Source organism: Phocoena sinus, chromosome 10 (assembly GCF_008692025.1).
Source record: "Phocoena sinus isolate mPhoSin1 chromosome 10, mPhoSin1.pri, whole genome shotgun sequence".
NCBI lineage: Eukaryota > Metazoa > Chordata > Mammalia > Artiodactyla > Phocoenidae > Phocoena > Phocoena sinus.
This window is the reverse complement of record NC_045772.1, coordinates 69,571,578-69,584,211: the sequence shown is the minus strand read 5'-3', so window position 1 is coordinate 69,584,211 and position 12,634 is coordinate 69,571,578. Positions and strand designations below refer to the sequence as shown.

Here is a 12,634-nt window from a genome sequence, read left to right as displayed (position 1 = left end):
TCAAATCAATAGAATTAGAAATGAAAAAGGAGAAGTAACAACTGACACTGCAGAAATGAAAAAGATCATGAGAGATTACTACAAGCAACTCTATGCCAATAAAATGGACGATCTGGAAGAAATGGACAAATTCTTAGAAATGCACAACCTGCCAAGCCTGAATCAGGAAGAAATAGAAAATATGAACAGACCAATCACAAGCACTGAAATTGAAACTGTGATTAAAAATCTTCCAACAAACAAAAGCCCAGGACCAGATGGCTTCACAGGCGAATTCTATCAAACATTTAGAGAAGAGCTAACACCTATCCTTCTCAAACTCTTCCAAAATATAGCAGAGGGAGGAACACTCCCAAATTCCTTCTACGAGGCCACCATCACCTTGATACCAAAACCAGACAAGGATGTCACAAAGAAAGAAAACTACAGGCCAATATCACTGATGAACATAGATGCAAAAATCCTCAACAAAGTACTAGCAAACAGAATCCAACAGCACATTAAAAGGATCATACACCATGATCAAGTGGGGTTTATTCCAGGAATGCAAGGGTTCTTCAATATATGCAAATCTATCAATGTGATACACCATATTAACAAATTGAAGGAGAAAAACCATATGATTGTCTCAGTAGATGCAGAGAAAGCTTTTGACAAAATTCAACACCCATTTATCATAAAAACACTGCAGAAAGTAGGCATAGAGGGAACTTCCCTCAACATAATAAAGGCCATATATGACAAGCCCACAGCCAACATCATTCTCAATGGTGAAAAACTGAAAGCATTTCCACTAAGATCAGGAACAAGACAAGGTTGCCCACTCTCACCACTCTTATTCAACATAGATTTGGAAGTTTTAGCCACAGCAATCAGAGAAGAAAAGGAAATAAAAGGAATCCAAATCGGAAAAGAAGAAGTAAAGTTGTCACTCTTTGCAGATGACATGATACTATACATAGAGAATCCTAAAGATGCTACCAGAAAACTACTAGAGCTAATCAATGAATTTGGTAAAGTAGCAGGATACAAAATTAATGCACAGAAATCTCTTGCATTCCTATACACTAAGGATGAAAAATCTGAAAGTGAAATCAAGAAAACACTCCCATTTACCATTGCAACAAAAAGAATAAAATATCTAGGAATAAACCTACCGAAGGAGACAAAAGTCCTGTATGCAGAAAATTATAAGACACTGATGAAACAAATTAAAGATGACACAAATAGATGGAGAGATATACCATGTTCTTGGATTGGAAGAATAAACTTTGTGAAAATGACCCTACTACCCAAAGCAATCTACAGATTCAATACAATCCCTATCAAACTACCACTGGCATTTTTCACAGAACTAGAACAAAAAGAATTCGCAATTTTAATGGAAACACAAAAGACCCCGAATAGTCAAAGCAATCTTGAGAATGAAAAAAGGAGCTGGAGGAATCAGGCTCCCTGACTTCAGACTATACTACAAAGCTACAGTCATCAAGACAGTATGGTACTGGCACAAAAACAGAAAGATAGATCAATGGAATTGGATAGAAAGACCAGAGATAAACCCACGCACATATGGACACCTTATCTTTGATAAAGGTGGCAGGAATGTACAGTGGAGAAAGGATAGCCTCTTCAATAAGTGGTGCTAGGAAAACTGGACAGCTACCTGTAAAAGTATGAGATTAGATCACTCCCTAACACCATACACAAAAATAAGCTCAAAATGGATTAAAGACCTAAATGTAAGGCCAGAAACTATCAAACTCTTAGAGGAAAACATAGGCAGAACACTCTATGACATAAATCACAGCAAGATCCTTTCTGACCCACCTCCTAGAGTAATGGAAATAAAAATATACAAATGGGACCTAATGAAACTTCAATGCTTTTGCACAGTAAAGGAAACCATAAACAAGACCAAAAGACAACCCTCAGAATGGGAGAAAATGTTTGCAAATGAAGCACCTGACAAAGGATTAATCTCCAAAATTTACAAGCAGCTCATGCAGCTCAATAACAAAAAAACAAACAACCCAATCCAAAAATGGGCAGAAGACCTAAATAGACATTTCTCCAAAGAAGATATACAGACAGCCAACAAACACATGAAAGGATCCTCAAAATCACTAATCATTAGAGAAATGCAAATCAAAACTACAATGAGATATCATCTCACACCAGTCAGAATGGCCATCATCAAAAAATCTAGAAACAATAAATGCTGAAGAGGGTGTGGAGAAAAGGGAACACTCTTGCACTGCTGGTGGGTATGTGAATTGGTTCAGCCACTATGGAGAACAGTATGGAGGTTCCTTAAAAAACTACAAATAGAACTACCATATGATCCAGCAATCCTACTATTGGGCATATACCCTGAGAAAACCAAAATTCAAAAAGAGTCATGTACCAAAATGTTCATTGCAGCTCTATTTACAATAGCCTGGAGATGGAAACAACCTAAGTGCTCATCATCGGATGAATGGATAAAGAAGATGTGGCACATATATACAATGGAATATTACTCAGCCATAAAAAGAAACGAAATTGAGCTATTTGTAATAAGGTGGATAGACCTAGAGTCTGTCATACAGAGTGAAGTAAGTCAGAAAGAAAAAGACAAATACCGTATGCTAACACATATATATGGAATTTAAGAAGAAAAAAAAATGTCATGAAAAACCTAGGGGTAAGACAGGAATAAAGACACAGACCTACTGGAGAACGGACTTGAGGATATGGCGAGGGGGAAGGGTGAGCTGTGACAGGGCGAGAGAGAGTCATGGACATATACACACTAACAAACGTAAGGTAGATAGCTAGTGGGAAGCAGCCGCATGGCACAGGGATATCGGCTCGGTGCTTTGTGACTGCCTGGAGGGGTGGGATAAGGAGGGTGAGAGGGAGGCAGACGCAAGAGGGAAGAGATATGGGAACATATGTATATGTATAACTGATTCACTTTGTTATGAAGCAGAAACTAACACACCATTGTAAAGCAATTATACCCCAATAAAGATGTTTAAAAAAAAAAAGACTAATTTGTTATTAAGCTATGAACTTAGCAAACGTGTTAACACTGTACAATATTAATTCAGAGCATAGTGCAAAAAAATTGTGTAATAGAATAAAACACATTTAGTAGAGTAAAACTTTCAAGGTTATTGAAAGCATACAGAATGAATTAAGATTTTCTCTGTAAATGCAAAAATACATATATAATCATAAAACATCTTACATACCTCATTCCATTTTTTGGCTTTCCATGAAGGGCATCTGACAGATCTACAAGCTTTATGAGTTCGAGGTTTCTGTAGATGACTGCAGTATTTTTCTTCTAACTTCCCATGGATTTGGTCAATGCAAATCACCTCACGGTACTTTAAACCTTTACCACAAGGAGCTGAGCACTGGAAAATAAATATGAATTCACTTGATTCATTTTATCTTTACTAATTAAAGTTTATCTGCAAGAAGTGTAAAATGAAGCAATCAAAACATCATCACTTTGATATTTCATCAAGATATACTTTGATATTTCTAATGAGAGAATTTAAAATTTGCCAATCTGCCCTCTACCATCACTGATATTGATATGATAAGGTATCCATTTATTCTTCAAAAAAGTATTGATTGTCTACCATATACCAAGCACTCTTCTGGCACATAAATGCTTTAGATCTTTTGAGGTTAAAGACTATCTGCAGCTAACTCCTGTTATCACACATATTTCAATAAAACTTGCTTTTGATTTTGTATGGTTGCCACCTATTCAATTTTTAACTCCATATGTCTTGCCATAGTGCAAACTGTGCTTTGGATGTCAAAAACAAAACAAAACAAAAATCTCTCAATGTAGGAAACTATGAGAAAGTATAAAATTAATTTTTTAAAGCGCAATTCAGTTCAGGTTTGTTTTTCATTTCCATCTGGCAACTGTATGTCTCCATCATCAACCCTCCAAAATATTTAGTGAAAAACAAACTACCTAAAATCTCTGTAAGGATATATGTAAAACAGTGATCGGACTTCCATTTTCAGCCAGTTGCCATTTTGTGAGCAAGGCGAGTGCAGAGGATAGGAAGGGCTTGGGCTCTGGCATTGAATACCAGCTCTGCCACTTACTATTTGGGTGACTTTAAGTATATTTCACCCCCTGGCCAAACCTCAGTTTCTTCATTATAAAGTGATGATAATGACACCAATATTAGTGGTTTATTATGAAGATTAACATGAGATAAAGAAAATGAGATATCTAATCCAGTCCTTTTACATAGGGTACATCTTCGGTGAATATTAGCTTCCTCTTCTATCATTTTCCTTCATATACTCTGAGGATGTTGACAATTTTCAGCATGATATATGTACCAGCGAAAAGTTAAGCAAAGAAGACACGGATTCCAGATAACTCCTCTCATTCCTCTGAGACAGCTGGTTACATATGGTTTCATTTAGAAACATATACTGAGTTCTGAGAACATTAGATAATATATTATGCATTTTATGTATATTATGAGTTCAAAGAGTGACTAATATAGAGTATTAGATGTTTAAAATATTTTAAATTAAAAAAATGAATAGTTTGGGGATAATTTACCTTTATATGTTATCTGCAATACTATATCCCATTTGTGTAGGGAACTTATTTAACTTGGTGCCTTGATTATTAAGACATTACCATATCTGAGATGTTCTCTTCCTGTTAACACCTACAGCTTTACATGTCACTTAGAACACACTTTAATTCAGTGTGAATTGTTAACGGGTCTTGATAAAATGTATTACATGTACGTTCTTTCCTGCTATTTTTTTATTTTTTATTTTTGTATTGAAGTGTAGTTGATTTACAATACTGTGTTAGCTTCAGGTTTATAGCACAACAATTCAGATATATATATATATATATATATATATATATATATATATATAGAGAGAGAGAGAGAGAGAGAGAGAGAGAGAGAGATGTATGTATATATATTTTCTTTTTCATATTCTTTTCCCTTATAGGATATTACAAAATATTGAGCATAGTTCCCTGTGCTATACAGTAGGTCCTGTTGGTTATCTATGTTATATATAGTAGTATGTAAACATTAATCACAGCTTCCTAATTTATCTGTCCCGCCACTTCCCCCTTTGGTAACTATAAATTTGTTTTCTATGTCTGTGAGTCTATTTCTTTTTGGAAATAAGTTCATTTGTATCTTTTTTTTTTCAGATTCCACATATAAGCAATATCATATGATATTTGCCTTTGTCTGGCTTACTTCACTTAATATGATAATCTCTAGGTCCATCCATGTTGCTGCAAATGGCATTGTTTCATTCTGAATGTGCCTGATCTCATCTTTCCTACTACTGACCTTCCCTTTCAGATCTACCTTTATGCTCTACTCCTCTTGGTCTCTTATCTTGGGCACTTCCCTGTCTGTTTCTTCACTACATTGTTTATTTTTCAAAGAGTATAACATAGTTTATACTAAAAACATCATATACTATTGAGTACCAGGCGTATATTATCTGGGAGTATACATGCATGTTCACATATACAAGAACGTTTTTCTCCTTGGTGTGTATTTTTTCTAACTTTTAAACTGTGACTTTTTGAACAAAGGAGGATTTATTACTCTCCCTGATAGTCCCTTGTAAAAAGTAATCATTATTGTGAATACTCATGATATGAGCCCAGTACTACTTATGGTAGATGGAAAAATGTTTACTATTTTATTTACTCTATGAATATTATTGAGTTTCTGTCATATACCAAGAGTAGCATATAAATATAGATTCATTAACCATCTTTTGCCTTGACTTATCCTCAAAGTGCTTATAATCTAAATGACACCATCTATTAAATGAATAATGCCAGAGTACATCTTAAATAATATTAAATTCAATAAAGATCAGAATAAAAATACTACAAGACAGTAAAAACCATTAAGATACTACAATAAAAATATTATTGAATTAAGAAAATAGTGAAAAATAGTCATTTCTTTATGGGATATTTAGTAAGCACTCAGGGAGAGGTGATATTTAAACTCAGTCTTGAAGATGTAGTTTTGTTGATGGACAAAGACAGATGGTCTTGTATATTTGTTTGATGTGCCTTATCTAATGCCCATGTGTCTCTGTTTTGCAAAATTCTCATAGTTCTTTTATCAGTGCCAAGAATCCAAGAATCATGCAGTAAACGTGCAGTAAATTGTTGATATTTCTGATAAGAATGACCAATTCATTTATGAAACTAACACAAGAAGAGACATTAAAGATTCTACTTTAGAATTGAACAATGCATTTCCTCTATAAGCAGTATTTGTGAGTGGAATGTAAACTGGGACATTACAGTTCACTACCAAAATGAGGACTGTTTCTCACAAAACTGAATAGCCTCTCCTCATCTAACTGGAAGTCACCTTGTATTCTTCCTCTTCTTTGTTATTCCTCTGTAACCAAGACTAGTGTTAAACATAATTTTAAACATATTGCTTCTTTATTTTTTTCAAGAACTGACAATGAATCTCTGTTGTCCTTAATACAATATGAAAACAAACCTCTTCCCTGCTTTCTTGATTCACCAAATTTCAGTCAACATCCCTTTCTAGCACAATATTCTGTTTCTTTTCAACACGCAACCTTTGCTCTACTAACATATAACATAATTACTTTCTCTTTAGGGTGACATTTTCACTCACCACTGTACCTGATTCATACTTTTTCCTTTTACTTCGACTAATCACTTGCTCTGGTGCTTTCTAAATAGTACTTATCCATAAAGATCTAAGTCCATCCCATGTCTAAGGTGAATACATATCAATCTTTCACTTCTCTGAACTCTTCTGTCTCTGTTTTTTGGCACTTCATCGTTTTCTATTTTTGTCACATACTTTATCCAAACTTCTAGAGGTCAAGGACCTTTTAGATCACCCACGTCACCCACAAAGTGGAAGGTACGATAAATATCAGCTGATTAATTGATGTTGATTCTTGCTGCAAGTAGTTATTTGTTTTTATTAAACTCTAAAATAATTTATTAAAACAGTTTACTTTTCCATGAAATATATTTATTGGATATTAAACTCAAAGTCTTCTAGGAAAGATAAACAAAACGTATAAAATCAAAGAATTGCAAAGTAAATTATGCTTTCGTTACACTTTTAAAGTAGCACTCTCTTTCCCCAAGATCTGAAAAGGAATAAGTACATTATTTTATCATGTCTGATGAATTCCATGTGGGCATTTAAGTAAAAGAGAACACATTATGCAAAGAATTATGTTTTGGTTGGAACGAAGCAGTCATAGAGTAAATAACTAGTGAAATGTTACCTTCCTTCTCTCAAACCACAATACATTCTGAGTTGTAAAGTTTCTACAAAATAACTTATTTAGTAGAAAAACCCAAACATGGTCATTCTTTGCTCTGGGACCCCAGTAATTCTTTTCATTTTTGTTTTTCTCTATTTTATATCCCTGATACCATCCTATTCCCTTGAGGTTTTATTAACTGTATAATTTTTTTGAACTTTATTTTATTTTTTACACAGCAGGTTCTTATTCATCTGTTTTACACATATCAGTGTATACATGTCAATCCCAATCTCCCAATTCATCCCACCACCACTACCACCACCCCATCCCTCTTTCCCCCCTTGGTGTCCATACGTTTATTCTCTATATCTGTGTCTCTATTTCTGCCTTGCAAACTGGTTCATCTGTACCATTTTTTGATTAACTGTAAAATTTATTTCCAGCATTCTCATCAAAATTTTTTTTTCTTTAAAATCATCTCTGTTATCCTTAGTTGACAGTCTTACTAACTAACTCTTTCTGAAAATTTTCCATGAATACTAGGGAGCAATAGCTATAGGAAGTGGTGACATTAAATGTAAGTAATCTGAATTGACTATTCTTATAAATTAGGTGAAGACACGTGCCTATTTAAGGAAAACAGGGCGTTCAAAGCAAATGTAGAATTTGCAGGCCCTAAAAATAGAATAGAATATCCAGAACTGTGCAGGTTGACTGGCACATTCAATCTCATGATGGACAGTTGGAATTAATGAGTCCATTTTCACATGATTAACTTTGGAACAAGTCTATTCTCGTATTTTAAATGAAGTTGTACATAATTACAGAATGATTACTTCTGATATTGGAAGTGTGGATTATTGCTTTGTTTGCATATAAGGATACTACAGAAGAATGAATGAACTGACAATTTGTGAGAAACTTGTTAATTTAATTCTAGAAACTTAAATTGCAAGACAAAATAAAACAAGGAAATGAAGTTTACCTAGCTCCAGTTCTAGAAAATGGAAAACCGTGGGGTTTGTGCGTGTGTGTTAGACTTTCATAAACTGTAATGGTGATTGGGTCTCTATCCTCTCTGAAAGTAGTGGGAAACATACTGATATTGGGAGAATTAGTATGTACCCTAATTAACAATAAAATAGACCTGAAAAGTAACTGTTACACTATACCCTTGTCATGTATAAACTGCCTTTTACTGACAACAAACTGGGTAACTGTATGTAAGTTCTTTAATCTCATTCAACCTCTATTTTTCATATGTAATATTAGTAAAAGAATAACTATTTCATATAAATGTCTGGGTAAAGGTAAGGAGAAAGGAATTTTTTAAATGATAGAAGGGGCCAAACTTAAAAAACTCTAAAGAATTTATAATGCTATAGCAAAATGTAAAAAATATTAAAATTAATAAAGAATAAAAAGAATCCTGCAAAACTTAATGTTAATTATATGAAGGACAACCTTGAAAATGTTCTCCATAATGTAAAAGTGAATGGGAAGATGACATAGAGAGAGAATATTGTTTCCTGGAAAACACTCTGCTCATTCCCAGCTCACAACATTTGCACATGTCATGTCCTCCAGTCCCAGCACTCTTCTTCCATTTCAATCCCTACATATTTTTCAGTGCTGAGTTTTAAATCTCATTCCCTCTGCAAAGCCTCCTTTGGCTGCTGGAGGATATCAGTCCAGGCTAGATTAGGTGTGGCTCTTACAGAGCTTTTATACCTCAATACCTGGTTACCTCTTCCCTTGTTTCTTTTCCCTGCTAGACTATAAACTCTACTGGGAACAGACTTATTTCAGGAAATCATGAAAAGTAGAAAGAACCCCAGAATCACTTGTTCCTAATTTAATGTGTTATGAACCATTCTTCTCAAAAGAAGAAATAATTTTACCATTGTACAATGAACCATAGTTCTCCTAAAATAATAACTATTCCACTGGTGCTACCTTAGCTGATTTTAGATGGTATATTTTAAATTTAATGCTTAAATTACATAGTAATGGTCAGCTTCAATTTTAGCTATAAAGATCCCTTAGCTAGCTCTTTGAAAACCAGAGTAAAAAAGAAAAGAACCTAAAGTTTGGTCTACTGAAAAACAAGTGAAGTCAAAGTTAAGAGTAAGAATTAATTATTCATGGGATCTATTTTAATTAAGTTTGACTAGAAAAGTAACTAGACAAAAAAAAAGTAGCTAGACTAGAAATTTGGCTAGAAATGTGTATTTCACTTGCCACTGCATAGTGTCATCTATGGATGAAGGAGCATATTTTTGTTTCTATGTTCCTCACGTAAACTTTAGCTAAATAACTCTAAGAATAAGTACTAAAACTAATATTTGACATTTTATATTAGAAAATTATTATTAGAAACACTTAATATTAGAAAAGAGCTATAACATCAACTATAAGTTCTACATTAACTATTTTTAATGATTATCAAGATAAGCAACCAATCAGTGAAAGCACAGGTTTTACAGAAAAACTTAGCAATTCACATAGATTCTCGGTTTTTTATTTAAAATTTCCTAATTAATTCAATATATAGCCTAAATAATTTCCAGTTCTCTAAATGGACTTCAATCAGTAAATTTGGCAATGACCCCATTGTTTAAAGTCAGCAGGGTCAGTTAGTGGTTCAAGGTCAATTAGTCAGAACTAAAAGTATCTTCTAACAATAAAACTACAGCTTCCTTAACATTCCTTTTCATTTGCTGATAAGGAAAATATTTAACATTAAACAAGTATTATCAAAATTTGATAATACTATTGTAAACATTTTATTCTATATCATGGTTTATCACAAACCCTTTCCGGGGTAGTTAAAAATAATGACATTTAGTTTTTCAGCTATCAGAAATAGCATAATTTGACTTAATTTTCGTTTTCCAATGTTGTTATTATGCAAAAAATGACTAACAAGAAAATACAAAACTGAATAAAAGTAAGTGAGTTACTATTAATCAATTTCACTTTGCTTTTCAGAATCTTTGGAATCTTCTGGTTGTTTTTCGAAACATAATCGTTAAGTTGTCAAACAACCTAATGAAGAAACGAATTTTTACTTTATTTCTAGATGTCACATTATCTCTGTTTCCTGACAGCAAGGTCCACAGTCATCTGTTGAAAATGTGAAAGCTCACAACTGGATGGCTGGGAGTCATGTCCATCCTATTGCTTACTGTATGACAGGTATTAGCTAAGACAACCAAGGAAAACCTGCTACCAAGTGACAAAGGGGTTCACACAGTCTTTTTGTTTTAGGAGAGCTAAACTCACAGAAATGCAATCATTACACGTTACAAATCTAAGTCCAAATATACCTTCTCACTACAAACCAGAAATGCTTTCCATCAAGACAGGTGCAACTGAATAAGAAGCATCAAGTTACAATGAAAAAAATGGAGAAGTTTTGATTTAAACACAAACGTATCATAGTAGCTAAACATAATCATGTACTTGGAAATAATTTGAGAGGATTAGTTGTCGTTTTCTTTGTCTTTATGGCAATTCCAAAAGTATCAATGAATTTCTCACTATAGGAACATGTATTATTTATCTTTGTTTTGAACTTTTCAAAACTAAACAGTTGTATGCTTCTATAGTAAAGTTAAATTTTAAATTTTTTATGGAAAATTTTTGATCATAGCTATTTTGCCAGAGAATTTTTTAAACTACGTTTTGGTGATTATGTTAAATGTCTTTACAACACTCTTATAAAACAAAAAAATTGTCTATGAAATGACATATTACAAAGGGAAATAATAGAGTTTCAGGCCAAAACAGTCCAGAAGTTAGATATTCTATGGAATAAAACACTATTGTGTGTATGCATTCATGGATATATATGTTTCTTTTTTTCTTTCTGATTTTTAAGAAGCCTATTATAACATTCTCTAAATAAAGTAAAGAGGCTAATCAAACAAACAGACTACATCTAAACCCCAGGAACAGCATGGGTTTTTTAAATTTCAGGAAGACAACGATAACTATCTAAGAGAAAAGCCCCACTATAGAAAAATCTTAGCTATGAGTTTTATACAACTATTAATACTTTGTAATTAAGGGCATTCCTTACATTGGTGGAATACTATTTTAAATTGAGCTCCAAAACTATTAGAGAAGTAAAAAATTAAAGTAGTTAGAGCAAAACAGCCAGAGTATAGTAGAGTATCTCTCTGTTTAAAGAGAAGCAAAAAAATGACAAAAATATGCATATTAAGAGTAGAGTGTCAACTCTGTAAATATAGTACTGCTACTGTTCCTTTAATTCAATGCATATGTGCAGTAAGGAGTAAGATACTAAATCTTATCAACAGGGACCCCATTCATAGTATTTCCTGAAAGATTATACTTAAGAGTTTTAAAGTTTAATGGAGTTTGAATATTTCCTTTTTAACCTGTTACAGACACCCTTTGACTATGCAGCTTTAATAATCCAAGACAGCATTTGGTTTTTAGAATATGTACTACTGAAATATTTCATTCAGTTGCATTGTATCTGATTATATTTAAAATCTGCAAATTTAGACATTTAAAAATTTTCAAGTCAGATTCATTTGCAAAGATGCTTGAGTCTCAACTGAAAGGACAAAGAAATATATGCTTAATAACAAACATATCCAGTAAACTTTCACTACATTTATATTATTGTAAAAATTATAATATTTTGATTTCTATTTCATGTTCTAAAATTTTTTGGGGGGGTATATATTTACATACACACACAAAATGGACTTACAGTTCTAAGCTAGTCAATGCAACACAATTATCTCATGTATAATTTATCTGGCTAATTCAATTGCCAGTAATATTTAAAGATAATTTACTATAATATAATTATGGCTATGGAAAAATTTTGTGATTATTTTCACTTTCAAATATAAAACCTGAAGCAAAATTGCAATAACTCATGCAAGTACTTTATACAGAAAATTTCACTTATCATATACTGTTTTCCACACATAAATATTAGGAAATTGGGATAAAAATCACCCCAGTATATGGTAACTAAAATACTCAATTATTGGATTCATTTTCTTCAATAATAAGATTTGATAAACAATCCCTATAAACATGCAAACATGAGTTACTGAACTCAGGTTTATTTTGCTAGAAACAACAGTAAGTGTAAGTCTAATTCAAAATGTAAGCACTATTTGTAGCAAATAAAATTGCTAAGGAAAAACTGGCATTAGTTTAAAGCTTGTAGATTATTCTTTTAACTTTCTGTCTAATAGTATAGTGTGTGTGCATTACAAAGGAGTAATGAACATTTCAGACTCCTCTGTAAAATCTCATCTAAAGAGTTCCTGTTCAGAGA

At 32.8% G+C, this 12,634-nt stretch overlaps 1 protein-coding gene across 1 annotated transcript in view; it reads right to left on the bottom strand.

Annotated features, from left to right (window-relative positions):
- The window catches only part of ADAMTS20 (ADAM metallopeptidase with thrombospondin type 1 motif 20), a 208,422-nt gene that overhangs the window by 49,537 nt on the left and 146,251 nt on the right, over positions 1-12,634 (bottom strand). Inside the window, exon 29 of the mRNA XM_032645453.1 lies at positions 3,240-3,407. Within this exon, the coding sequence (XP_032501344.1) occupies positions 3,240-3,407 (168 nt within the window). The remainder of the gene's footprint in view (positions 1-3,239; positions 3,408-12,634) is intronic.